Genomic DNA, 23,719 nt, shown 5'->3' on the forward strand with positions numbered 1-23,719 from the left:
AAGTGGTCTGCCTGCCACAGTCTTGCTGCACGCTCCTGTGGGTCAGGTAGCCTGCCAAGCCACGTAGGAGGTTCTGCCCAACCCCTGCCTGCTCCTTGCCCCCTCCCAGTGCCTGGCCTTCAGATAACACCACTCCTGTCCTGTCACAGCACTAGACCCCAGAGAACAAACCTGAGTGCCCCTCCCGCCACAGCTCCCACAATGTCAACCCTGGATGGGACAGGGCAGCCCCAAAGACCAGAAGTGCTACAGGAAGGTCCCTCTCCCTGACAAGAGGGTACTGGGATGGGAAGCAGGGCGAGTGGGGCTGCGAGACTGAACACCTGGACCACCAGGACTGCAATGTGGAGGGGCAGACATCCTAGGCAGCCTCCTGTCCCCTCCTCCCTGCTGCCAGGGCCTTAATGGAGCCGCACAGACCCCACCCCTGCTCCCTGCTGCTCAGGCCAAGGACCACACGGAAGGCAGAGGCGCCTTGTCCAGTGCTATTTATTGAGTCCATCATCAAAGGCAAAAAAAGACTTGCCATTCATCACAAAGGGGGTGGGCTGAGGTCGGCTGTTGGGGGTGTGGGCTGGAAGGACTGGAGTTCCCAGAGGACAGGCAGCCAAGCTAGCCCCTCACAGATACCGGACACTACTGGGCGTGGTGTCCAGCAGGACCCTGTCCACCCTCCACAGGCAGTGCCCCCAAATCAGGGCCACCCCCAAGAGCATCAGGAGTGCCCCCGTGCCCTAGGCTCAGGCCGAGCACTAGCACAGTTGTGAGGCCCCAGGAAAGGAGGGTGGGATATGGCAGGGCAGAGCCTGGCAGGGCAGAAGGGGGTTGCAGCACAAGGGCAGGGCTCCTGGGCACTGCCCGGTTCCCAGGGCTCAGCCTTGGCCATCCTGGCAGGGCCGGGGTCAGAAGTAGAGAGCTGGCTCACTACGGAAGTCTGAGAGATCATTGTGACTGGCCGGGGTGAGCTGGGAGAGAAGAACACAGAGAACGCCCATGGGGCTCACCCAGGCGTTAGAGAACCTCTCCCTGCCCCATCCCTCGGGAACTTGCCCTTCCATCCCACCCCACCCCTGCTCACCATGACCTCCTTTGGTGTGGGCTCTACCTCACGTGGAGCCTGCTCCAGTGTCTGCTCCTGCCATTTATTAAAGGCCACGGAATGCTTTGGAGTGTAGCTGGACAGGCCTGCGAGCGAAGAGGCACGTGTGTGGATGTGCGGCCCAGGCTACCCGCTGGGCCACCTGTTCCCACAGATGGGTACTCACCTGAGCTGCCGTCCGGCAGGCGAGGGCTCTCAGGCCCCACACTGTTCACAAAAGTGGCCCGGGGCAGGAAGAGCGCAAAGGGCTTTTCCACTGCCGCCCCATCTGAGCTGGACAACTCTTCTTCCTCTTCCTCTTCCTCCTCCTCCTCCTCCGCCTCCTCCTGGGCCTCAGACTCCTCCTCCTGCACCAGGGAGTTCTCAGGAGGGTACTCAAACGTGGTCTGCAATCGCTTGTCATTGAAGGAGATCTTCATCTGCGGGCAGGAGGCACATCAGCGGGGTCCTGCTGTTGGGCCACCAGCAGCACTTGAGCCGGGCTAAGCCAGGCAGGGACCCCAAAGAACACAGGAGAGGACTCGAGGCCCTGGCACATAGCAGAACGTGCCACCAACCCTGCGGGAGCCAGCCCTCAGCAGACAATGCCCTTACCTGGACCCTGCAGGCACATGGCCAGAGGGACACCATTAGATTGGGTCTGGATGCCCACGGCAACCCAGTGTGTCCAAACACCTGCATCCCAGACCCCATCCAGGTCCAGGGTCAAGTCACCCACAGTTACCTACCTCTCCCAGGGACCAGACCGCAGCCAGCAGCAGGAGCCCAAAGTCTCAGGGTCTCCAGAAGCTTCTATGGCAGCTCCCATAGAAGGACTGCCTTCACAGGAGAGCACCAGCCACATCTCCTCCCACCTGGTCACCCTCCAGCAGGAGCAGGGTCCAGATGAAACTACTGTGGGGGCACCCACATACTTGGAGACCCTGCCTTCCCTGCTACCAGCAGTTCCTGTTACTGGCTGGGGCCTCCCTCCAGGTCTTGGTTCACACCTTGGCTTGCTAGCCACCTGAATGATGCCACCTGCACAGTACGACCTCGCTGCTAGGCAAGGACCAGCACACCCAAGGCCGGGCCCCTGGGGCTTGCAGGAGGTGACAAAGCAGGTGGGCTGGCACATCCAAGCCCCCTATTTCACAGACTAGTTGGAATCAGAGCAAAGCTGCACCCAGAGGGGCTTGTGGTGAGCCTGCCCTGCCACCTGAACCACCCATCTGGCCCTTGTCCATGCTGCCCCCTCCACAGGCTGCAGAATTTCATGCCTGAGCAGATTCTCTCCTCTCCCAACAGCCTCAGGTCCCAGACCATGCTGCTGGGTTTGAGAGGAAGCAGGGTCACTGAAGCTCGACCCTCACCCTCCCTGACCTAGGACTCCACTCCCTGCGAGAGTTCCAGGCCCACCAGGCTCGCCCGGCAGGACTCAGCCAGGCCCGGCAGGTTGGTAATGAATATGAGAGCCACCAGCCTGCAGCAGATGGGACCAGCCCTACGGGAGCTCGAAACATTAAACTCCTGAGCACAGGACACCAGTGGCCAGCTCAGGTTCCCTCTCCTCCCCTGGAAGGAGCTGGAGTCGGGAGCTGGGCCCCCTGGCAAAGAACCATGGGGCCCAGGGACAGCAGAGGGACCCCCAGCACGGGCTTCAGGGGGCAATGCCAGCCTGAGCCAGTGTCCAGAAGCAAGGGCACATGCTCAGGTCACCCTATCACACTTCTCCCACAGCCGCGAGTGCACACATGGCCAAGGGCATCCCCACCCAGCTACCTAGCTCCTGGCTTCCCCATCTCAGTGTGGCTCACACACAGACTCTGCTGGGCACAGCTCAGGCCCAGGCCTCATCCCAACCGCTGCGCACACAGTGGTCACGGACAGGAGCACACAGGTGCAGACCACCTGAGTAAGGCAAAAGCAAGAGCAGAGTACCTGTCCCTGCCACAGGAAGGGCAAAGGCACAGGTCCCTCCACCTGCCCTGCCCCCACCCCTCGCCCCTGCCCCCAGGCCCTACACTGAACAGGGCTTTCCATCAGCCCTGGGTACTGGCTTGTCCTCAACGACCCTGAGCCCTCCAGGCCCATCCCCCAGCACTGAAGACAGGAAGGGCCAGCTGCCAGGGCCCAGCCGGATTAGCATGCCCTCATTAGTCCACATGACCAGCTCCTAGCGGGGAGACCGAGGGGGCTGGGCACACACGGGACGGGCACTGAGCCTGGCACGGCCTGCCCAGGCAGGGGTGGGGTGGTGCTCACAGGCCACTGTCTGCACCCAGCTGGGGCCCCGGGCTGGGGCCACATCCCACCTCTTCAGTCTCCACACTGTACAGCCTGGGGGTGGGGGCACAGGTTTCTGGAGCTGCAGGTTTCTGGGTCACAGGACACCCTGTGACAAATGGAGTGGCCACCTCTAGACCCGGGGGCAGATGAGCCGGGCATGGTTGGGGGGCCGACACTTGCACACACCTGGCTCCAGAGGACTTTGCCCGCTGCGCCAAGTGTAGTGGCAGGTGGTTCCTGGCTTGGCATACCTCCCAGCTCCCACAGGCCCTTTGCCCCCCTCACCCTGCCCTACCCGCGCACACCCAGCTTGGGTTACTGGAGGGCGTCCACTCTGGACTCTACTCCGGGAGCTGGGTTCAACCCACCCCCGCTGGCCGCGAGCACCCGCCCTGCTCTCACTCCTGGCTCATACCTGCCTCCTCCCATCCCCCACTCAGTCTGCACTCCGGGGGACAATAGGTCCACTCCACACAGCTGTTGCCAAAGCCCCAGATCAAGAGCAGCAGCAGCCCAGGGCAGCCCCTCTGCCAGTGGGGAAGCTAGGCGGGGAGGGATCCAGGCCTGCTCCAGTGGCATCTGGCTTTAGAAAGTCCACTTTCGGGAGGGAGGCACCTCAGGAGGAGCTGGGGCAGTGGGGAGGGAGGGTGAGAGGGGAGGGCAGAGGACCCCTGGGAGGCAGGAGTGTGCAGGGCTCCATGCCCGCGGTCAGAAGGCCAGATGTGGAAGCAGAGGCTCCTGAGGGCAGCTGTACCACAGATCTGAGAACCGCAGTGAGGCTGAGGGCTGAGCCCGGCAGCACAATTGGGGTGTTGGGGTGGCACTTATACCAAGGTGAGGGCAGACGGCCTAGGGTGTCACAGGTGGAGCTCTGGGGACACTGACACACTCAGGCTGGGCAGAGGACCATCAGGGGAAGAGGGCAAAAGGGAGGGGCAGGAGTCACCAGACGAGCTGGAGCCTGGCCAGGTGGCACCTCACAAAGGGGAGAGGCCCATGACACCAGCCCAGCAACCCTGTGGGAGGCAGGTGAGGAGGGCACGGGACAGTGCCCCCAGCCACCACGGCATTGTCAGGGACGGACAGAGAGGACACCTGCGATTCTGCCAAGACATAACCACGTGGGGCACCCCCCCCCCCCGTCTGGCTGGGTGCCCCTACACCCGGACAGGGTTATTGCCCCCCAAGGCCCAGCAAGGGCTCGACAGCCTACACTGACCTGCCAGTTCAGGGTCAGGCTGCCCTGAATCCCACTGCCCGGGAGAGCCATCCCTCACCTGCCCCTGGGGAAAGGTCCCACCACCTCCCACCACTATCCTGGCTGGCCAGCGTGCGGGGGTCAAGGTGAGTGGCAGCCCCAAGGTCCTGCTGAATTGACAGTCTACTGAGTCCCCGTCAGGAAGGGGCTGAGCGGGAGTCTGGCTGCAATGGTCTGGGTGAGGGTGAGGACTGGCAGGAGGGATGCCCAGGGAACAAAGCACAGGGCACAGCCCAAACCAGCAGATTGCTCTGAAGGGCAGGCCTCATCCCGCGCAACATGCGTTCTGGCTTTTCGTGGGCAGGGCAGCTGGTACAGGGGGTGGGGCAGCGCTCACCAGCCAGGAGACACCTCCAATAGGTGGCACCGCTCAGGCAGGGCCCTAGCTAGGCCACCAGGCCTTGCCAGGAAATCCATCTGGACCCCCAGCTCCCTAAGGCTGGCACAGAGACCAGGGCCAGGTTGGTCTGAGCTGCACCCCTCCCCCGCTCCCCAGGAAGGGCCTGCCTCTTCCCATCACTTTCTCCTGCCCTTCTCACCCCAACCCTGCCACAATGACCCCCACCGCTCTCCCAAACTGGGGGAGGGAGGAGCACAGGCTCCCAGAACAGAAAGTAGTAGTTGATTCTCAGAGCCCCAAGCTCATGAGGTCCTGCAGGTTCCTCATCTACAAAGTGGAGGGCTGTTATCACTTCCACTTCTTGGGGCCAGTATAGAAAGACACTGCTTCCCAGTTCAGAACCAACAGTCAGGGAGCGGGGAGGTGGGGCTGATGATCATAGCAGGAGCAAGGGTGGGAGGGTGGTGGCCCATAGCACTAAAGAGAGGGTGAGCCAAGGTCAGGCAGGCCAGTTGGGCCCACCGGAAATACCAAGGCAGTTGGGCGTGGACGCCTGTCTGAGCAGATGGAGCTGGCAGGAGGGGGGGGCGATGACACTCGGGGAAAGGGCAGAGCAAGGCCAACCCACGCAAAGAGAGGAAGGAGGGGGCTCACATGATTAGACAACTAACAGGCCCCAGTGAAGGGGGCTTCAGCCACACAAAGCACATCACCACCCCAACCGCCCCAACGAAACTGAGGGTAGTGGCAAAAGTAGCTTCCAGGATGAGCCAACGGAGAAGTCTATTATGTGCCATCTCAGTTGCAAGGGGAGGCACATCTGCCTGATGCCCACTGGTGGGGGTCATTGGGGCTGACCTTGGGATTTACCCCTGGGCCAGACACAGGTGCTGCGATGACGAGGAAGAACATGAGGAACGTTTTCTCGTACCCAGAGGGTTCTAGGCCACTGGGCAGCTGGGGATTAAGGCTCCAGCAGGGCTCCTGGTCCTGCACCTGGGTCTCTCACTGCTTCCAGCACCACACCCCAGGCCTGACACATGCTTGGAGTTCAATAACACTTGCATGAAGCCAGTCATGGCTGACTGAGCTCCAGGCCAGAATGCCTTCTGGGAAGTTGAGAGGCCCCCACTAAGTGGTTCCCAGTATTGCACCCCTAGGCCAACAGTGGGGTAGGGATCTGACCACACCCAAATCAGGAGGCATCCCGCGCCTTCCCACTTCTGTCCTCGCACCTGCCACCTTTGTGGGCCAGGACTCCAGGGGACCAGACCAGGCTACACTCTCAGAGCCAGGGCCAGGGTGGAACCAACAGGCCCGGAACTATTTCTCCCAGCTAGACCCACGAGGAGACAGTTCTGCCCCACCAATTCCAGATGGAGCTGCAAGAACAAAAAGGCAGCCGTGGTGCTAGCTGGACTGACCCTCTCCCCCAGCCTTCTGAAGTACATCTTAAGCAAGCTGTCCCTTGTGGTTCATTAGGGCTGTATGGGAGCCTAGACCAGCCCCCTCACCCCACTGCTGCAGCTCAGCCCCTCTTGGAGCTTGCTTGTCCACCCAGTCCAGGGACTTCTCTGGTCCACATAGAAGCCATCCCCTAAGCCATCCTCCAGCCAAGCCAGGTGTCCTAGGAACCAGGCACATGCTAGACCCACAGCCCTGTGACCGGTCATTCTTCTCTCCCTCCCAGCCAGTGGATCTCCCCCCTGCTCCCCTCACCAACCTTCTTTCTCGAGGAGCCAGCCTTGGTGAGGCAGGACTTCTCTAGAGCCAGGTAGCCACCAATCACCTCAATCTCATGCACGGTGGGATAGCGCTTCTTCAGGGCAGTCCCGGGGGTGGCTGGGGAGTCTGCCGGATGGCTTGCCTCCTCCTCCACAGCTTCCTGTGGCCCGGGCTCCCCATTAGCTTGCAGGGGCCCTGGCTTCCTCTTGGGCACCACGGTGAAGGTGTTCCCACTTCTCGGTTGGAGCCCTGATGGGTGTCCAGCCCCAGTGGAGTGCCTGTGGTACCAAGGAGGCCCACCAGCTCCCGAGCAGGGCAGTTTGGCTTCTTGGGGGACCTCGTCGTCCGAGTCCACCTCATCAATGAAGGTAACAGGCAACCCTGGCCTCCCAGGCTCCCTGCTGTTCTTGGCCAAGCTGGGAACCCCAAGGCCCTGGGCAGGCTTAGCTTCGGCAGCAGCTGACAGACCCAGGGATGGTGAGGACAGCCTCTGCTGCCTAACAGCCTGGTCTATGAGGGCAGTAGCTGGCCTGGGGCAGGCCCCCTCCTCGACCCCCAAGGGGCTCCTCCCTCCCGCAGGCACATTATACCTTTCAGGCACCAGCTGGGCTTCGAGCTCCAGGCTTTGGGAGGCCCAGTCAACCTCTCTCTCTGGCAGCCCCCGGGCCTGCCTCCCTTCAAGAGAGGTTTGCGCAGAGGCCTTGCGCTTAGGGATGAACACAAAGGAGTTTCGAGAGTTCATGCGGAGGCTGGCCAGGGCCCGGGCCTGGAGGTCCCCAGCAGGGATCCTATCCATGTCTGGCTTGCAGGCTGGCCTTATCTCAAAGGAGTCATTGGTGCTGGTGGCTGCGGCGACCCACTGGCGCTGGCTGGGAGTGGCACTAGCAGGGTTGGACGTGGGCAAGGCCAGGGACGCGGCTGGAGTGGCACTGGGGGTCCCAGGGCTGGGGGACGGGTGGACCGGGGGTTCCCCCGACTCCACCTTTGGCTTCCATTCGCCCGGCCCAGGTGCGGAGCCTGCGAGGCCGTTGGCAGCGCCGGCTCGGGCCTCGGGGGCAGCAGGCCCCTTGCCGGGTGGGTGAGGGCCAACGCTGTGGTGCAGGCCCCGAGGGTGGACGGTGAAGGAGTTGCTGCCGGTCTTCTGTAGGAAGTCGCCGCGCCGCGCCCTGGGCCCTGGACCGCGGCGCTCGAAGCAGGCGGCGCGCTCGCCCACGCGCGGGGTGGCTGGGCCGGGAGCGGGCGGCGCCGGAGGCGGCTGGGGCGGGGGCGGGGGGCGGCCGCCCTCTGGGCTCCCCCGGCGAGGCGGCGCGGCCGGGGCGTCGAACTTCTGGAGCAGGCGGCTGACGCGCCCGGGCGGCGGCGGTGCCTCGTACACCAGCACCTCGGCGGCGCGGATGCGGGCGGCTGGGCCGGGGCCCGCACCTGGGCTGGCGGGCGGGAAGCCGGGAGCCGACTCGATGATGAGGATGTTGTCGGCGTGGAAGGTGCGCACGCCGGGCACACGGCGGTACAGTTCGAGCAGCTGCGGCACGGGCCGCGCCCCCGCCGGCCCCGCACCCCCGCCGCGCCGCGCCCCGCGCCGCCGCTCCGACTCCAGACGCATGAATGGGTTCTCGCGCAGCGGGCCCAGGCTCTCGGCCAGCACCAGCCGCTCGGCCGCCGGCCCCGAGGGCTCCGCCACGCCCGCCTCGGCCCCGGTCTCCGGCGCCGCGCCCCCGGCTAAGGCGGCCAGCTTGGCGCGCTTCCGCTCCAAGATCTCCCGCTTCCAGGCGGGCAGCGCAGCGCGGGGCCCCGGGCCCGGCCGCCCGAGGCCAGCCATGCTGCGGAGCGGGCGCCAGAGGCAACGCGCGCCGGGAACTGCAGTCGCCGCCTGCCTCCGGCCTTCGCGCCGCGGCCACGCCCCCGAGCGCCGTCCCTGGGGGCGGGGCCGGCTCGGACCCGCCCCGCGCCCGGGGCTCCACCTACTGCAGCCCGGGCCTCGCCTGAGACCGCCGGTCACGAGAACCGGTTCCCATTGGGGAAGGCCCTCCGGGGCACGCCCCCGGCCCCCGCGCGGCTCATTGGTGGCCACACTTCCGCCTCTGCGCCATTGGCCTGCGGTGGCCGGAGGGCAGAGCCTCGTGGGTGGGGGGCTTCCAGACCGTCAGTCCCCGCCGGACACCCCCCCACCCCCGGGCCTAGCTTGGTGGGTGACTTCAGCTGGGTTCGGTCCCTGCTCGTCATGCCAGTAGCCAGTCCGTCTGCTCCTTACGCTCAGAACTCAGTGAGAGAAGGGCCTGCCCAGGGCGGGAAAGTTGTCCCCGCTGGTTCAGGGACCATCCACCTGTGCTCCTAGGTCCCCTGCAAGACTTGGCCAATGCTGGCGCCCCACCCTGTGTGAGGAATTGGTTTCTCCGGCACCCCTAGCTTTTGCCAGCCGCAGACCTCACTCCGTGGCGCCCACAAGTGGGAGAAGCCCCAGCCCACACTTTGCCATCCAGGGCCCACGGAGCAGGGACAGGAGTACAGGAGCTGTGAGGAGGTACAGGGAAAGGTCCTCGCACACAGCTCTCCAACGCAGGCTGGGCATTACACCCTGTTGCCTCCCCACACTACTTCCCCCATCCGAAGGCTAGTAGGGGTGCCAGGGACCTTAAGGGTTCGGCTTCCTTGCCCACATGCCATGAAAAAGCTCACTCCCAGTTGAGGGCTGCACAGCATCCACAACACTCTTTGAGGCGCAGCAGAGCCAAGGGAGAAATCGGGGGGAAGGACACTGCTTTTCCCTCACCTGCCCTGCACTCAGCACTTGCTCAGTCACGGCACTCGCTCCAAGGACACCAGGGCTCTGTGTAGATGGGGACAGGTTTCAACCTGGGGTGCCTTTCTCAGCTTCTGGGTCCCAAGGTGGTCAGCACTACCACCACTTTCATACTGACCTACTCCTTTCCACTCTGTTAAGCTGAGAAAATAAACTGCATTCAGCCTCTCCAAGGGACACTAAGCCTGCTTATGCTCATCACTTCTATAGCAACAGTATCACTCAATTGTGAACTACAGAATAAAACAGTACACAACAAAGCATGGAAGTAACATTAGGGGCAGGGCCTGCCTGGGTGACTTAGTGGTTGGGCGTCTCCCTTCGGCTCAGGGCATGATCCCTGGGGGGTCCAGGGATTGAGTCCCACATCAGGCTCCCTGCGAGAAGCCTGCTTCTGCCTGTGTCTCTGCCTCTTTCCCTCTCTTTCTCATGAATAAATAAAATCCTTAAAAATAAAAGTAACAGGGATCCCTGGGTGGCGCAGCGGTTTGGCACCTGCCTTTGGCCCAGGGCACGATCCTGGAGACCCAGGATCGAATCCCACGTCGGGCTCCCGGTGCATGGAGCCTGCTTCTCCCTCTGCCTATGTCTCTGCCTCTCTCTCTCTCTCTCTCTCCCCCCTCCCCCCGTGTGTGACTATCATAAATAAATAAAAATTAAAAAAATAAATGAATAAAATAAAATAAAAGTAACATTAGAAGAAAACCCACTCTTAGGGCACCTAACTGGCTCAGAAAAGCATGGGACTCTTGACCTCAGAGTCCTGAGTTTGAGCCCTGACATGGCTGTAAGGATTACAAGTAAATTTTTAAAAAGAGAATTACAAGTAAATTTTTAAAAAGAGAAAAGAAAAGAAAACCCACTTACAATATTGAGCTTCTATCAGGCTTTGACACAAATTATGCCAATCCTGGGCAGAAAACATCACTGTGGCTATGGGACAAACCAGACCAGTCTCCAACTCAAGCATCCCAGGCATGCAGTATCCATTTTAGGTAGAGGGTCACAAAGCTGCTTCACTAAAATAAAGGTCTGCAATTCTGTTCTGTAAAAGGCCAGACAGTAAACATTTTATCTTAGCAAGTCTCACCAGGGAGTTTCATTCCCCAGACTTACTAATGTATGGAGACACTTCTGGTTGTCACAAGCGAGGGGTGCTACTGGCATCTAGTGAGTACAGGCCAGAGACACTATTAAACGTTTATACTATGCTCAGAACAGCACTCCCCTCCCCGCCCATCAAAAAATGATCTGACCCAAAAGGCCAACTTTGAATGACCCTGCACACTGCAGACCATATTCACATTGTCACACGCTCTTCATTTTTATAACCCCTTGAAAATGTAAAAATCACTCTCAGCAAATGGGCAGTACAAAAACATGCCTCAGGCCATAGTTTGTGACCCCTGCTCTACAGCACGGCCTATAAAGACCATGCACTGGCAGGAAGACAAGGTTCTGAAGTCACACAAACTATTCAGCAGGTCCTCAACCCTATGCTGCTTCACCCCAGCTCCCCAGGAAGGAAGACAAGCTTCTCTGAGGGAACGCCCCCACCCACCAGTGAAGTTCTAGTGCATTCCAGTCTCCTACAATCAACTCTGGAACCAGCTACGTGATGCATGGGGGGAACATCCAGCATTCATCGGATTTCACCCTCAAGAGGTCAGGCAACCACTACACATCTCAGCAAAACATTCTTATTTTATTTTTATCTCAGCAGACATTCTCATTTGGCACCTAACTGGCATTAAAGACCCTAGGGGGAAAAAAAAAAGTCTCCAGGCCCACAAACGTGGGCCAAAACCATTTGCGGGTCCCAGCCTAGGAGCATCAGAGCTGTTCCTCAGTCCCTTTTTTAGGGAGGCCTCAATCTGTCTCAGGTGTGCTAACAGTGCTGGCCACAAGGTGGTGGAAAGGTTGTGGACAATGCAATCAGCTGGGATATGAAGCCAAGCAGTGCTTTATAAACAAAGTTCCTTCAGGCAACAGATCTCCAAATAGGGTCCCAATCATGCTTATTCAACATACTCCCGTCTGCCTGGGCTGGAATGAAGAAGGGGCCATCCTCCCCAGTGGCTCAGGGGAGGAGACACAAGCTTGTTTACATTTTTTAGAGCTCAAGCATCTAGGTAAGTCTTGTCTGGATAGATGGGGCAGTGAGCTCTTGGGTTAGTGCTGCTGGGCAGAGGAAATCCCCAAGTCCAGCTTTGCAGCTTTTGCATATGGAGTACTTCCCCAAGATCCAGGAAAATACTCTGAGCCCATCAGGACATTTTAAGTATATGTAGCTTCCAACTGTCAAAGGAATTCTGTACTGTCTGGTGTGGGGTCCTTCTCAGGATCTCAACTCGTGATTACCTATTCAAAACATGAAATAACAAGAAATACATTTTAAGGATCAAGGCTGCTCTTTTTAGCTTTGCTGAGGGAACAATTTTAGACGATTGGTATAGAGAAAATTGAGCACTCGCCAGAGCAGCAGCTGGCTTTGCTTTCAGACCCAGACTTCTCCTTTGGTACGGTGGAAGGCCCCTTTAGGGCCTCAGCTCGGGGTCCAGCATCCAAGCTATCCAGAGTTCTTTCTCCCGCCTTTCTGCGAGGTTAGTTGACCCTACAGGCACGGATCATGAGCAGCTGCAGAAGAATGAAGACCGGAGACGTGATCAAGCCAAACCAGAGTTCCCGAGTCTGTTCTACCAGCTTCTGGCACAACAACATCTCGAAGACAAACTTGAGGCTAAGAACCGTGAGGACCCAGAAGAGGCGGAGCACAGCCAACCGCTTCTCTCCGTCCTGGAAGAGGCGTACAGACACGATGGTGGTGAAGTAGGTGCTGAGCCCATCAGCGGCGAAGAAGGGCACGAACACGTTCCACCACGAGAGGCCAGGGGCCAGGCCGTCCACCCGCAGCGCCAGCAGCACAGAGAACACCAACAGGGCCAGCAGGTGCACGAAGATCTCGAAGGTGGCGAAGCCCAGCCACTGCACCAGCTCCCGGAGGGAGAAGAGCATCGCGCCGGTTTAGCGCGGGCCGCGGCCCGGCCGAGCGTCTCACCCACGGGACTGCTCCTCCTCTCCCCGCGGGCCTCGCCGGCACCTGCCGCCGTCGCTGCTGCGGCGAGCAGGACACGGCGAGTGGTTCTGCCTGTCCCCGCCTTCGGCCCTGGCGTGGCGCCAACACCCCGGCCCCGGTCCGGGACCCAGTACCGGCCGCTAGCGGACGCCAGCCTTCCTCGGACGCCATGCCCAGCGGGGCGCGTCCTGAGTGCGTCACTTCCGGACGCCGCCAGAAGTCGGAAGTCCCCGCGGATCCGGCTGCCGGGGCTGGCGGGACCTGCCGGCCGTTTGAGTTCCCGGGTGCAGGGCTCTCCGGGCGCGCCCAGATGCCGAGCCCGGGGCTTCTGGTGCTCTTCGGCAGCCAGACCGGCACGGCTCAGGATGTGGCTGAGAGGCTGGGCCGCGACGCTCGGCGCCGGCGGCTCGACTGCCGCGTGCAGGCCCTGGACTCGTACTCGGTGGTGAGGGCCCCCCGCGGCCCCGGCGTGCAGACCCAGCTGGCCTGGGGCGTCAGGGCGCCGCATCCTAGCCGACAGCGGGCCCTGCCTTCATGGTGGACTTAGGGCGCGGGAAGCCGGGGTCGGCAACGAGTGGGCAGGGGGGTGGGGGTGGACCCTGACCGAGCAGGTTTAGGCCTCTTGCTCCAGCAGCCTGAGTGGTGGCGAGGGGGCCTGGTCCTTACAGCCTGAGGCCTTACATGTGTGTCTTTTCATTGAGGTGAATCTGATTAATGAGCCCCTGGTGGTATTTGTTTGTGCAACTGCAGGCCAAGGAGAACCCCCCGACAACATGAAGGTAAGGCTGGCTCCTTTGTGGAGCTCAGATTGCTGCCCTGGACCCTCACTGTCCTATCGTTGCCCGAGTGTCCCATAAGCACAATAAACAGTTGCCCTCCCATAGGTGCTGTCAGCTTTGAATGTGGAAGGGTGTCCTGGGGTGGAGCTGGAGGCTTTAGCTGTCCTCTCTAATAAACTCTTCACGGGCACCAAGTAGCCTTCTTCTGCATTTTAACCTTTAATATTTTCTCCAGGGCTGTGTATGGATCAGGTGGTCTATGTGTGTATTTCAAAACCAGGACTTTACCAGAACATTCTTCAGTTCCTTCAACATTCTTGAGCATACACTGTATTCCAAGCGTGATCTAGGGCTGGGCATCCAGCCATGAACCTATTTCTGTCCTCGTGGAGCTCACAATAGAGCAAAAGCAACAATTTTCACAGGCAGTTACGATACTAGGAGATACATGCTGCCAGGGAAAGTGCCAGATGCCATGGGGCATTAATACAAACTTTCTAGCCCAACCTGGGGCCTTAGGGAGAGCTTTCTGGAAGGAAGGCTTGTAGGGCTAAGTCTTGAGGGGGAAGTGGGGCTGGCCTGTGCAGAGGAGAAAGACTACATCTGGGAAGACCAGGAAGCATTTCAGTGTGACAGTGCCAAGGAGAGCACGAGGGTGGGAGGAGAGATGGGATGCAGGAGGCCAGGCCTGGCTCCAAGCAGCCCAGTAGCCACAGTAAGGTGGACGACTCGAGGTGAGGAGCCATGCAATCCACTGGGTGATTCAGGCACATTTGTATTCCAGCAAAACTGCCACTTGCTAATGGGGAGGGCAGGGTACAGGAGAGCAAGAACCCCAGAGGATGCACCCTGCGGGCAGTAGGCTGGTGGCCTGAGCCAGGATGATGTCAGGCAGTGGAAAAATAGACGTGTTCCTGAGATGTTAGGTAGAACCCAGAGAGCATGGAATCAGGTTCAGGCTGGAGGACCAGAATGGATGGCAGTTCCGTGCACAGAGGGACCAGGAAGGCCAAGTGCTAGAAGTTGTCCAGGTGGAGATGCAGGTTTGTGTGGAGATCTAGCAAGGATCTTGGGTGAGGCGTGAGCCAGGACACACCTTCTCCTGGGACAAGGTGCCCTGAGCACCAAGGCCGTGAGAGGTGGAGGAGGACAGGGCAGGAAAGCGGCCCCCACACAGTCAAGAGGGTCAGGGGCACAGAAGTGACTTGTGAGAAGAAGGTTTGCAGCACCCAAATCTGCACAGAAATGAAGTGAGAGAAGGCATGAGCGGCACTAGTCAGGTTTATCAACAAAGGGACTGTGATCGTGACCGTGGGGAAAACAGTTTCAGTAACTCACAGGGAGTGAAGAGGGTCACAGGCTCAACCAGTGAGTGAGTGTAGAAAATCTGCATTGAACCAACTGGTGCCTGGCGGACTCAGTCCATTAGGCGTCCAACTTGATCTCAGCTGAGGTCACAGCCTCAGGGTCTTGAATTCAAGCTCCGTGCCCAGTGTGGAACTTACCCAAAAAAAAAAAAAAAAAAAAAAGATTCTGGCTGTGAATGGGGCTAAGGGGTTGGAAAGAAAGTATTACTAAGATAAGAGAGAGCTGTTATATACTGGGAGGGGAGGTGCAGAGCACAGGGGCAGCCAGAGGCTTAAGATTAAAGAGCAAGGTCACTGTAGGGACAGAGTAGGACACCTGGGGCTGAGACCCTAGCACAGTCAGGAGGGGTCTCCCTAGACAGGAAGAGGCACAGGAGAGGAGGCAAATGTGAGGGGATCAGATGCAGAAGGGTGGGTGCCCAGGACACAGGGCCTGGGAGGGGAGAGGAGACAGAGTTTGCTGAGGTGAGCTGGGCTGGGGTACAGGCTGGATGTCAGCAGGAGGGGGCGAAGGTCATCCCCGGATGACTACAGGCATAGACACCACCATGGGAGTGGTCAGCAGGGGGCCCTCCCCAACCAGAGCAGGGCCTGGAGGCTCCTTGGAGAAGCTGCAGACTGAGGTCCCAGGGACATGGAGGAAGGGGCATGACGCCTGCTGAAGACCCGGTTTAGTGACCAGCTGCACAGAGGGGACCCCTCTGTAGGGCAAGGAAGTCACCAGAGTGGAAGACCCGGCAGGATCCTGGCTGGAAGACCTATGTGGGTGACAGGCCTGAGCTCATGGTTTCCCGTCAGCTTCTTAACTACAAATAGGCCACAAAGAACCACCACAGCCTCAGAAAGACACCACTGCAAGAAACCCAGATATAACCTGGGGGAGCAGGGACGGAGCAGGCCCCCCAGAACTTGGCACCCATGGGACAAGAACACAAAACAGCATGAAGCCAGAAGCAGAGGAAATGCTTGGGAAAATTTGAAAAGATGAGAGTGACGTTGAAACATCCTGGCAAGTCTGGTAAAAAATGTTCTAGGAAACAAATCAAATCAAAACCCCGAGATCATTTTCAGAACTGTAACCTTCACATGTGGGCCATGGAGTGGGGAGAGATCGTCCTGGGGCGGGAGGGGCCCACCTAGAAGGGAAGGCTCCAGCCAAGGCACGATGTGCTGGCTTGCAGCTCTTGGGGACAGAGCAGGACACAGGGACACTGGCTTCTCGGCACCAGTGGCCGGGCTGGACCGGCTTGGGCAAGGCCTCAAGCTCCTTGGGAAGGCAGCTCCCTGTGGAAACAACCTGCCAGTCACTGTGAAGGGTGGACCCGGGCATTTGCAGCCGAAGAGTGGTGGGAAGTACCATCACTGGCCTCTGCAGGGGGAGTGCGCAGGGGTCCCTGGAGGGGGGGCAAGTGTCCCCAGCGGTGGCTGAAGCAGCACAGTCCTAGGGTGGCGAGGGGGCAAAGCAGCACCCCGACAGGGCCCCTGTCTATAGAGATCTAAAACAGAGAGAAGGCGGTGTACAGCTAATGTCCTGGATGGCACTCAGGTTGTCACGGGCTGAAGGTGATGGAGAACCGTGTTGGAAAAGTGCTTCTGGAGGCTGGGGCCCAGCGCCGCCTAGGACATGCTCCATAAGGGCCCCTGGGTGGAAAGGTCAGGCACCGGGCTGTGACTTTGGGGGACTGGGGATAAGGCCTCAAGGATGGCCAGATGTGTGGGGGTGACAGTGCCCTGGGGAAGGGCACAGCTAGAGGTCTTCAGCCAGCACGGTGACGGGGGGGAAAGCAGCGAGTGCAACACTGCCTGGTGGGGGCTCAGGGCCAGGAGAGAAACCACCTCCCACCTATGGGGTGAGACTAGGGCCCCAGAGGAGCTGCTGGCCTTCAGGACACAGGACTCAGTGTGAAGGCGGAGGCCATCCCTTGGGGAGACCCAAGCAGGAGCTGGTATTTCCCCCACCCCAGGGAGGGGAGAGCTGTGGGACAGGTGTCAGTGGTGGCCTCCCCACATCAACTCCGCAGCCTTCTTTCCCAGCCCACTGCCCAAGGAGGGGTGGAGCGCCACGTTCTCTAGGACAGCTTGCTTGCTTGCTTTCTTAAGATTTATTTATTTGAGAGAGAGAGAGACTTAAGCAGACTCAAGCTCAGCATGGTGTGGGGCTCAATTCCATGACCCTGAGATCACAACCTGAGCTGAAACCATCAGACACTCAACTGACTGAGCTATCCAGGGGCCCCTGGGGCAACTTTCTTTCTTTCCTTTTTTTTTTTTCTTATAAAGATTTATTTATTCATTCAGAGAGAGCGAGAGAGAGGCAGAGACACAGGCAGAGGGAGAAGCAGGCTCCATGCAGGAAGCTCGATGCGGGACTCGATCCCGGGTCTCCAGGATCACACCCCAGGCTGCAGGCGGCGCTAAACCGCTGCACCACCAGGGCTGTCCACAACTTTCTTATTTATAATTTTCTCCCCCAACCTGGGACCCCAGTGGTGCTGCCGCCTCAAACTTGGTTTCTTCTGGCTGTAGAACTTCTGGAGGTTCATATTCCGGAAGAACCTGCCATCAACCTCCCTCTGTCAGATGGACTTCGCTGTCTTGGGCCTCGGGGACTCCTCTTATGCCAAGTGAGTAGGGGTGGGAGAGCTTCTGGCCTGCAAGGCCTGGCCTTGGGCTTGAGCACAAAGCGTTCTGGTAGAGGGACAGGTGACTCAGCCCCGGGGGCTTCTGCTAGACCTTGGGCCGTGGCCGGGCTGTGCGTCCTGCTTCTGAGGGGACCACCAGGGAGCATCGGGGTTTGCAGGGTAGGCAGAGCATAGACAGACGGCTGGCAGGCCGGCAAAGTGCGGCCCAAACTCAGGAGTGGACCCAAGGTGCCTTCCAGAGCAGGAGGTGATGTCTGGAGCTGGGTGTCTGGGGTCTCATGCAGCGTCAGAGAACATGTGACCTGGGGCAGCAAAAGCCGACTGGCTCTTTGCCCACGTTTACGTTCATGTAGCCAGGAGATACTTGGGCTTACTAAGGGCACAGAGAGCATGCAGTGGGAACCAGCCAGGAGCACAAAAGGACCCCCAGTCCCCCACCACCACTACATCCCCGGGTGTGGTTGTGTGGCCACCTCGGCTTTGTTTTCTCTCCAATTTTCAGGACAAATCTACGTTCTAAGCAAAGAGTAGTCTTGCTTTGTGTGATTTCTTAAGGAAGCAATGGGGGTATGTGTGTCATCAGGTCTGGTGCAGGGGCCACCACCTACAAAGCCAGGCCAGTGGGAGAAGGACAGGGAATGGGTGGCAGTGTGACACCTCTCCTGGGGAGTTTTGTTCTGTGCCCCCACAGAGACACATGCTTGGTACACACACATGCTTGGTACGCACACAGGCCCGAGGGTGGGTGGGAGCCCTCTTGCTGACCACGGTCCCTGGGAGGAGCGGTCTGGCAAGGCCCAGGATCTGGCGTGGGCTGCCTCCCCTTCACTGTCCTCCAGCCCAGGGATGCAGCCTGCCCAAGCCTTTCTCTCCCCCCCACCACCCCAAGGTTCAACTTTGTGGCCAAGAAGCTGTACCGTCGGCTGCTGCAGCTTGGGGGCAGTGCCCTCCTACCTCTGTGCCTGGGCGATGACCAGCACGAGCTGGGGTGAGTGGCATGAGGGGGTGCCCTCCTGTGGGGTCCAGCCACAAACAGGGCCCCATGGGCTAGCGCACACGTGCTCTCTCCCCAGGCCTGATGCAGCTGTGGACCCCTGGCTGCACGATCTGTGGGAGAAGGTGCTGTGGCTATACCCCGTGCCCCCTGACCTTGGCGTGATCCCCACCGGAGTCCCGTGAGTGTGGGCCACACGCACAGCAGAGCGGCCCGGCTGCGGAGCTGGCAGCCTGACCCAGTGTGCCCTCTCCACAGTTTGCCCTCCACGTTCACCCTGCACTTCCTTCTGGAGGCTCCCAGGACGTGCTCTGAGGAGCAGCATGGGGCTAGCACAGATCCTCAAGGCCCCCCTTCAGAGCGGCAGCCCTTCCTGGCACCCATGGTCACCAACCAGAGGGTCACTGGCCCCTCACACTTCCAAGATGTTCGGCTGATCGAGTTTGACATCACGGGGTCCGGGCTCAGGTGAGGGGCCTGAGATGCCGAGGGGCCGGGGGGCCGGAGGCCATGGCCAGGGGCTTGGCCGGTCCTCCCCCAAAGCTGGAGAGAGTGTACCCAGCAGGGTGGAGGGGTGCGGGCCAGGCAGCGGGGAGACTGCATCCAGGGACCCCCAGCCCCGCCATCCTTCCCTGTGCAGCCACCCTAGGAACTCGGTGCCCTGCCCACTCCCTTCTCACTCTTCCCAGTGGCTTTCCCACACAGCTTTGCAGCAGGTGATGTGGTGCTAATCCAGCCCGAGAACCGGGCCAGCGACCTCGGGCGGTTCTGCCAGGCACTGGGCCTGGACCCCGACCAGTACTTCACCCTGCAGCCCCGGGAGCCAGGTGAGCCCTGGGGAGGAGTGGGGGAAGGGATGGAGGGGGCCCAAGGGCCAGGTGAGTCCCCGAGGGTCGGGGCCCGGTGGCCTGCGGGCATGCCCAGCCCTGCCCATGTCCCTGCCACCTCCTACAGGCGTGCCCTGCCCTGCGCAACTCCCCCAGCCCTGCTCGGTGAGGCACCTGGTGGCCCACTACCTGGACATTGCCAGCGTGCCCCGCCGCTCCTTCTTCGAGCTCCTGGCCTGTCTGTCTCCCCATGAGCTGGAGCGGGAGAAGCTGCTGCAGCTCAGTTCCCCCCAAGGTCAGGAGGAGCTGTACTCGTACTGCAACCGGCCTCGAAGGACCATCCTGGAGGTGTGAGCAAGTGTGGGCAGGTGCGGGCAGGCCCAGGGCCCTGAGTCTCAGCCTTGTGTGGCCATGCTGGCTATCTTGCCCAGGTGTTGTGTGACTTCCCGCACACGGCAGGAGCCATCCCCGCAGACTACCTCCTGGACCTCATCCCCCTGATCCGCCCACGGGCCTTCTCCATCGCCTCTTCTCTGCTGGTGAGGGCCTGTGGGGACAGTACCCAGGGCCAGCCTCAGGGGTGTGGGGCCTGGGACTGCTGGGCATGGTGTAAAGGTCAGGAGGTCGCCCTCAACATCTACTCCTCATCTGGGACCACCCCAGAGTGAAGTGGGTGGAACCTGGAGCTTGGGTGGCTGGCAGGGATGGCCCAGTGGAGCAGGGCACCCACCATCCCCTCCCCCAGGCTCATCCCTTGAGGCTGCAGATCCTCGTGGCTGTGGTACAGTACCAGACCCGCCTCAAGGAGCCTCGCCGGGGCCTCTGCTCCTCCTGGCTGGCGTCTCTGGATCCTGGGCAAGGTGACCCCTGCTTTCAGGAGGGAGGGGATGGAGGACTGGGTCCCGGGCCTCTGCTCTCCCCTGTGTACCATGGCCAGTCCTGGGCTGGTGCCTGGTCTTTGGAGCCTCTTCATGCCTCCCATCTCCTGCCGCAGGACCTGTCTATGTGCCCCTGTGGGTGCGGCCGGGGGGCCTGACCTTCCCAGAGACACCAGACACACCTGTCATTATGGTGGGCCCTGGCACCGGCGTGGCCCCTTTCCGAGCAGCCATCCAGGAACGAGTGGCCCGGGATCAGACTGGTGAGCGTGCTGGACCCAGGGCAGGATGGCAGCTGGGGTTGACTCGGCCAAGCCTTGAGGCCACCTTGTGTTCCCCTAGGAAACTTTTTGTTCTTCGGCTGCCGCTGGCGGGACCAGGACTTCTACTGGGAGGCGGAGTGGCTGCAGCTGGAGAGGAAGGGGTGCCTGATGCTCTTCACAGCCTTCTCCCGGGAGCAGGTGAGTATGCTGGGAGGGCAGGGGCCAGGATGCAGGTCACCTCCACCTCCAATGCCCTGCCACCTCCCCATAGGAGCGGAAGATATATGTGCAGCACCGGCTCCGCGAGCTCGGGCCATTGGTGTGGGACCTGCTGGACCGCCAGGGCGCCTACTTCTATCTGGCAGGGTGAGCCTGGGCTGCTGGGTGGGGTGGGAGCCAGCCCTAAGGGGGGTCCCAGCCACACTGAGCCCATCTGGCCTGTTCCTCCAGCAACGCCAAGTGCATGCCAGCAGATGTGTCGGAAGCCCTAGCATCCATCTTCCAGGAGGAGGGGGGGCTCTCTGGCCCTGATGCCGCTAACTACCTTGCCAGACTCCAGCGGACACTGCGCTTCCAGAGTGAGACATGGGCCTGAAGAGTTTTCCTGCTGACCTCAGCCACTCTAGCCACTGCTCTCTGGGGGGGGGGGGGGGGGCACACCATCACCTCCCAACTTGTCCCCTGTGCAACCTTGCACTCCAGTCAGCCTGGGGTCCTCTACTCAGCCCTGACACACCACTGCCCATTCACCACCCGACCCTGCCCCTGTCCAGGGTTCCAGCCTACCTCTCGCCTTTCCCACTGGCCCCAACTTGGGTCCTGGTCAGGGTAGTCCCTGGGTTCCCCCCCTGCACAGGACAGTGGCTGAGAAAGGACCCGGGAGCCTGGGGAGCCTTAGGAGGTGGGACGGGGTCTTGAGGAGTGCCACACGCCACCGCTCTTTGCCTTAGGAGACCGCAGGTTCCCAGTCACCCTGTGCCACATCTGTGTGCCCTGCCACAAAGTGCATGGCTTGGGCTCAGGCTGGAGGTCAGCAAGGACCAGAGCCCCAGGGGGAGGAGGCCCCCAGCCAGCACAGGCTCTCCCTGCCTCCATCTTGGAAAGCCTCAGTAATAAATTGTGGGCTCTGCGTGGCCGTTTCTGACCTCTTCCTTGTGAGCTCCTTGGTGCCTCGGGGTGGGTGGGCCCACAGCACGCCCAGATGGGCACAGCCAGCCACGATCAGCCATCTCTTCTCCCATCAGTACTCAGGGGTGTGATTCTACTGTGAAGCCAGCTGTTTGCCCACATCGTATACACGCTGTGCCCCAGCTCTGTGGAGCAGGGGGTGGCCATAAGTGGGCCCGGGGAGGAAGGGCCAGTCCTGACCAGGCCTTCACTCCTCACCCAGTAGCTGCCCCAATGGTGAGGGAAGGCGGCAGCAGGCCTCAGTCATCCCACCCCTGGGAGGGGCCTTCATTGTCCTCAGGGGAATTCCTGTAGGAGGAGTCAGGCAGGCTGGTTTACCCACAAGGCAGCTCCCAGGAGTCCATCCGTCAGTGAGGAACATAGGTGGGCGGGGGCAGATTCAGTGGAGACGGCACCCATGGGCACCCGTGGGCACGGGAGCTGCCCAGAACTCCCACCAGCGCTGGGGTCCAAGTGACGTGGACTTCCCCAGGTGAGGCAGGAGCTGGGAGCTGGGACCAGGCTGCGGCTGCCTCCAGGTCAGTGCCAGACTCTGCTCGTGCCCAGAGGGCCACACTGACCTTCACAGCTCCAACCACCCTAGTCGCCACCCTGGGGACCCCACCCACGAATCTGGATTCCTGTCCCACGGCCCCCGCTTATGGCCCCCATGACCTCAGCTCTGGCCTCACCAGCCCTGCTGCAGCCCCTCTGGGCCCTGGATGCCTGGCCTCCCTGTGCCAAGTGCTGGCAGACAAAGAGTTGGACAGCAGGGTTCTTGGGAACCCCCAGGGCGCTGGGGCTCTAGACAGTGAGCCCCTGCTTGGGGCCACAGCCATGGCCACTGCCTGCCCCTGGGCTGGGCAAGTAGGGGAAGAGGAGGATGGGGAGCAGGCAGGAGACTGGGGGGAGGAGGAATGCCCCATCTGCACAGAGCCCTATGGGCCCGGTGAGCACCACCTGGCTCTGCTCAACTGTGGCCATGGCCTGTGTGTGGGCTGCCTGCACCAGCTGCTAGGCACAGCCTCCAGTGCCCACCAGGGCCAGGTGTGCTGCCCACTGTGTCGCCAGAAGACGCCCATGCCTGAGTGGGAAATCTGCCAGCTGCAGGAGGAACTGCTGTGGGCAGATGGGCCTCAGGGCCCACGGCCCCCTACACCCCCTGCTCCTCCCCACCGGGGCCCTGGGCCCTGGGCCTCCCTAGAGCACCGCTACCGGCTACGCTTCCTGGCAGGGCCTGTGGGCGGCCAGGGCTGCCTTCCCTTCCTACCCTGCCCGCCCTGGCTGGGTGCCCGGCTCTGGGCCTTGCGGGAACGAGGGCCCTGCACCCGCCGCCTAGTACTGCTGGGCCTGCTAGCCCTGGAGCTCCTGGGCCTGTTGCTCATCTTCACGCCACTCATGCTGCTGGGGCTGCTCTTTATGCTGCTGGACCGCTCTGGCCACTGAGCAGGACTCGTCACACCTGCTGCCAACAGACCGGGAGACCCACGCTAGCCCTGAGGACTGATGACCAAACTACAAAGCCCACGGTGGGGCCGGGCACTAGCCTTCAATCCAGACCCAGGCCTGGGGCCAGGAGCCTGTGTTCAGCCTCTGACGGAGCCAGAGACTTCAAACCACCCTGCCGCCCAGACACTAACTACTGGTGCCCACGGGCAGTGCTGGAGGAAGCCTGCAACTGGGGCCTGTGCACCCCTCGACACACAAGCTTCATGCTCTCCTTCCGTCCCCTTGCCCCACATGGCCTGTTTGCAAGAGGGACACAATGGACACGAAAGTGAATGCTGTCACGTTGCAGATAAGGGCCAGTGTGTTCCCTGAAGGTCAGGGCTGCAGGGGCGGGGCCGCTGCTATGCAAGCTCGGGCCACAGCTTCCTCACTGACTGGGTCAGACTGAAGGCGATGGCCCCTGGCTGTCGGGCGTCCAGCCCATGCCCCTGAACTACTAGGACAAGGGTCCAGCTAAGCCTCGGAGTTGGACAGCATAGAACTGAGTACCCTGTAACCTCATGGCATTGAGCCCAGGGCCTTTATCTAAAGGACATCTGTACAACCTTTGGGGCTTGTTGGCAACGTGCAGAGTGCTGTACCTAGAACGAGGGATGGCTCTCAATAGACAGCTGCTACGGAGACATCCCTCCATGCTCTTGTCATGTCTACGCGCCTCCTCGATGCCCTGTGGCTCTCCCCAACCCTTCTCTCCCCCACTCTGCCATGGGGTCCTCCCACCCCACTA

At 60.8% G+C, this 23,719-nt stretch overlaps 4 protein-coding genes across 7 annotated transcripts; 2 read left to right on the forward strand and 2 right to left on the reverse strand.

The window, feature by feature from the left end:
* Positions 1-473: 473 nt before the first annotated feature.
* Positions 474-8,548, reverse strand: TPRN (taperin). The gene is made up of 4 exons (XM_072778843.1): positions 6,689-8,548; positions 1,266-1,518; positions 1,079-1,185; positions 474-965 (listed from the first exon to the last, which is right to left on the reverse strand). Exons 1-4 carry the CDS (start codon positions 8,507-8,509, stop codon positions 903-905), a joined length of 2,244 nt encoding a protein of 747 aa, XP_072634944.1. The 5' UTR covers positions 8,510-8,548; the 3' UTR covers positions 474-902.
* Positions 8,549-11,176: 2,628 nt separating this feature from the next.
* Positions 11,177-12,761, reverse strand: TMEM203 (transmembrane protein 203). Its single transcript, XM_072778857.1, has one exon. The coding sequence runs from the start codon at positions 12,503-12,505 to the stop codon at positions 12,095-12,097; it is 411 nt and encodes a 136-aa protein (XP_072634958.1). The 5' UTR covers positions 12,506-12,761; the 3' UTR covers positions 11,177-12,094.
* Positions 12,762-12,771: 10 nt separating this feature from the next.
* On the forward strand, positions 12,772-21,462 carry NDOR1 (NADPH dependent diflavin oxidoreductase 1). Of its 4 annotated transcripts, XM_072778851.1 has the most exons (16): positions 13,093-13,345; positions 13,581-15,730; positions 16,259-16,365; positions 17,239-17,336; positions 18,244-18,342; positions 18,428-18,529; positions 18,607-18,816; positions 19,054-19,175; positions 19,303-19,523; positions 19,607-19,714; positions 19,921-20,035; positions 20,170-20,316; positions 20,396-20,514; positions 20,588-20,682; positions 20,767-20,894; positions 21,267-21,462. In XM_072778851.1, the coding sequence occupies exons 4-16, from the start codon at positions 17,293-17,295 to the stop codon at positions 21,458-21,460; spliced, it is 1,704 nt and encodes a 567-aa protein (XP_072634952.1). In that variant the 5' UTR covers positions 13,093-13,345; positions 13,581-15,730; positions 16,259-16,365; positions 17,239-17,292; the 3' UTR covers positions 21,461-21,462. The 4 variants fall into 4 exon arrangements, with proteins under 4 accessions (XP_072634950.1, XP_072634951.1, XP_072634952.1 ...); XM_072778849.1 differs by lacking the exons at positions 13,581-15,730; positions 16,259-16,365 and adding an exon at positions 12,772-13,011 and having other exon boundaries at positions 13,268-13,345; XM_072778850.1 differs by lacking the exons at positions 13,581-15,730; positions 16,259-16,365 and adding an exon at positions 12,903-13,011 and having other exon boundaries at positions 13,317-13,345.
* On the forward strand, positions 21,463-23,620 carry LOC140606047 (ring finger protein-like). The gene has a single exon (XM_072778854.1). The coding sequence runs from the start codon at positions 22,321-22,323 to the stop codon at positions 22,927-22,929; it is 609 nt and encodes a 202-aa protein (XP_072634955.1). The 5' UTR covers positions 21,463-22,320; the 3' UTR covers positions 22,930-23,620.
* The last annotated feature ends 99 nt before the right edge of the window (positions 23,621-23,719 follow it).

The sequence above is a fragment of the Canis lupus genome, chromosome 16, assembly GCF_048164855.1.
Source record: "Canis lupus baileyi chromosome 16, mCanLup2.hap1, whole genome shotgun sequence".
Taxonomy (NCBI): Eukaryota; Metazoa; Chordata; class Mammalia; order Carnivora; family Canidae; genus Canis; species Canis lupus.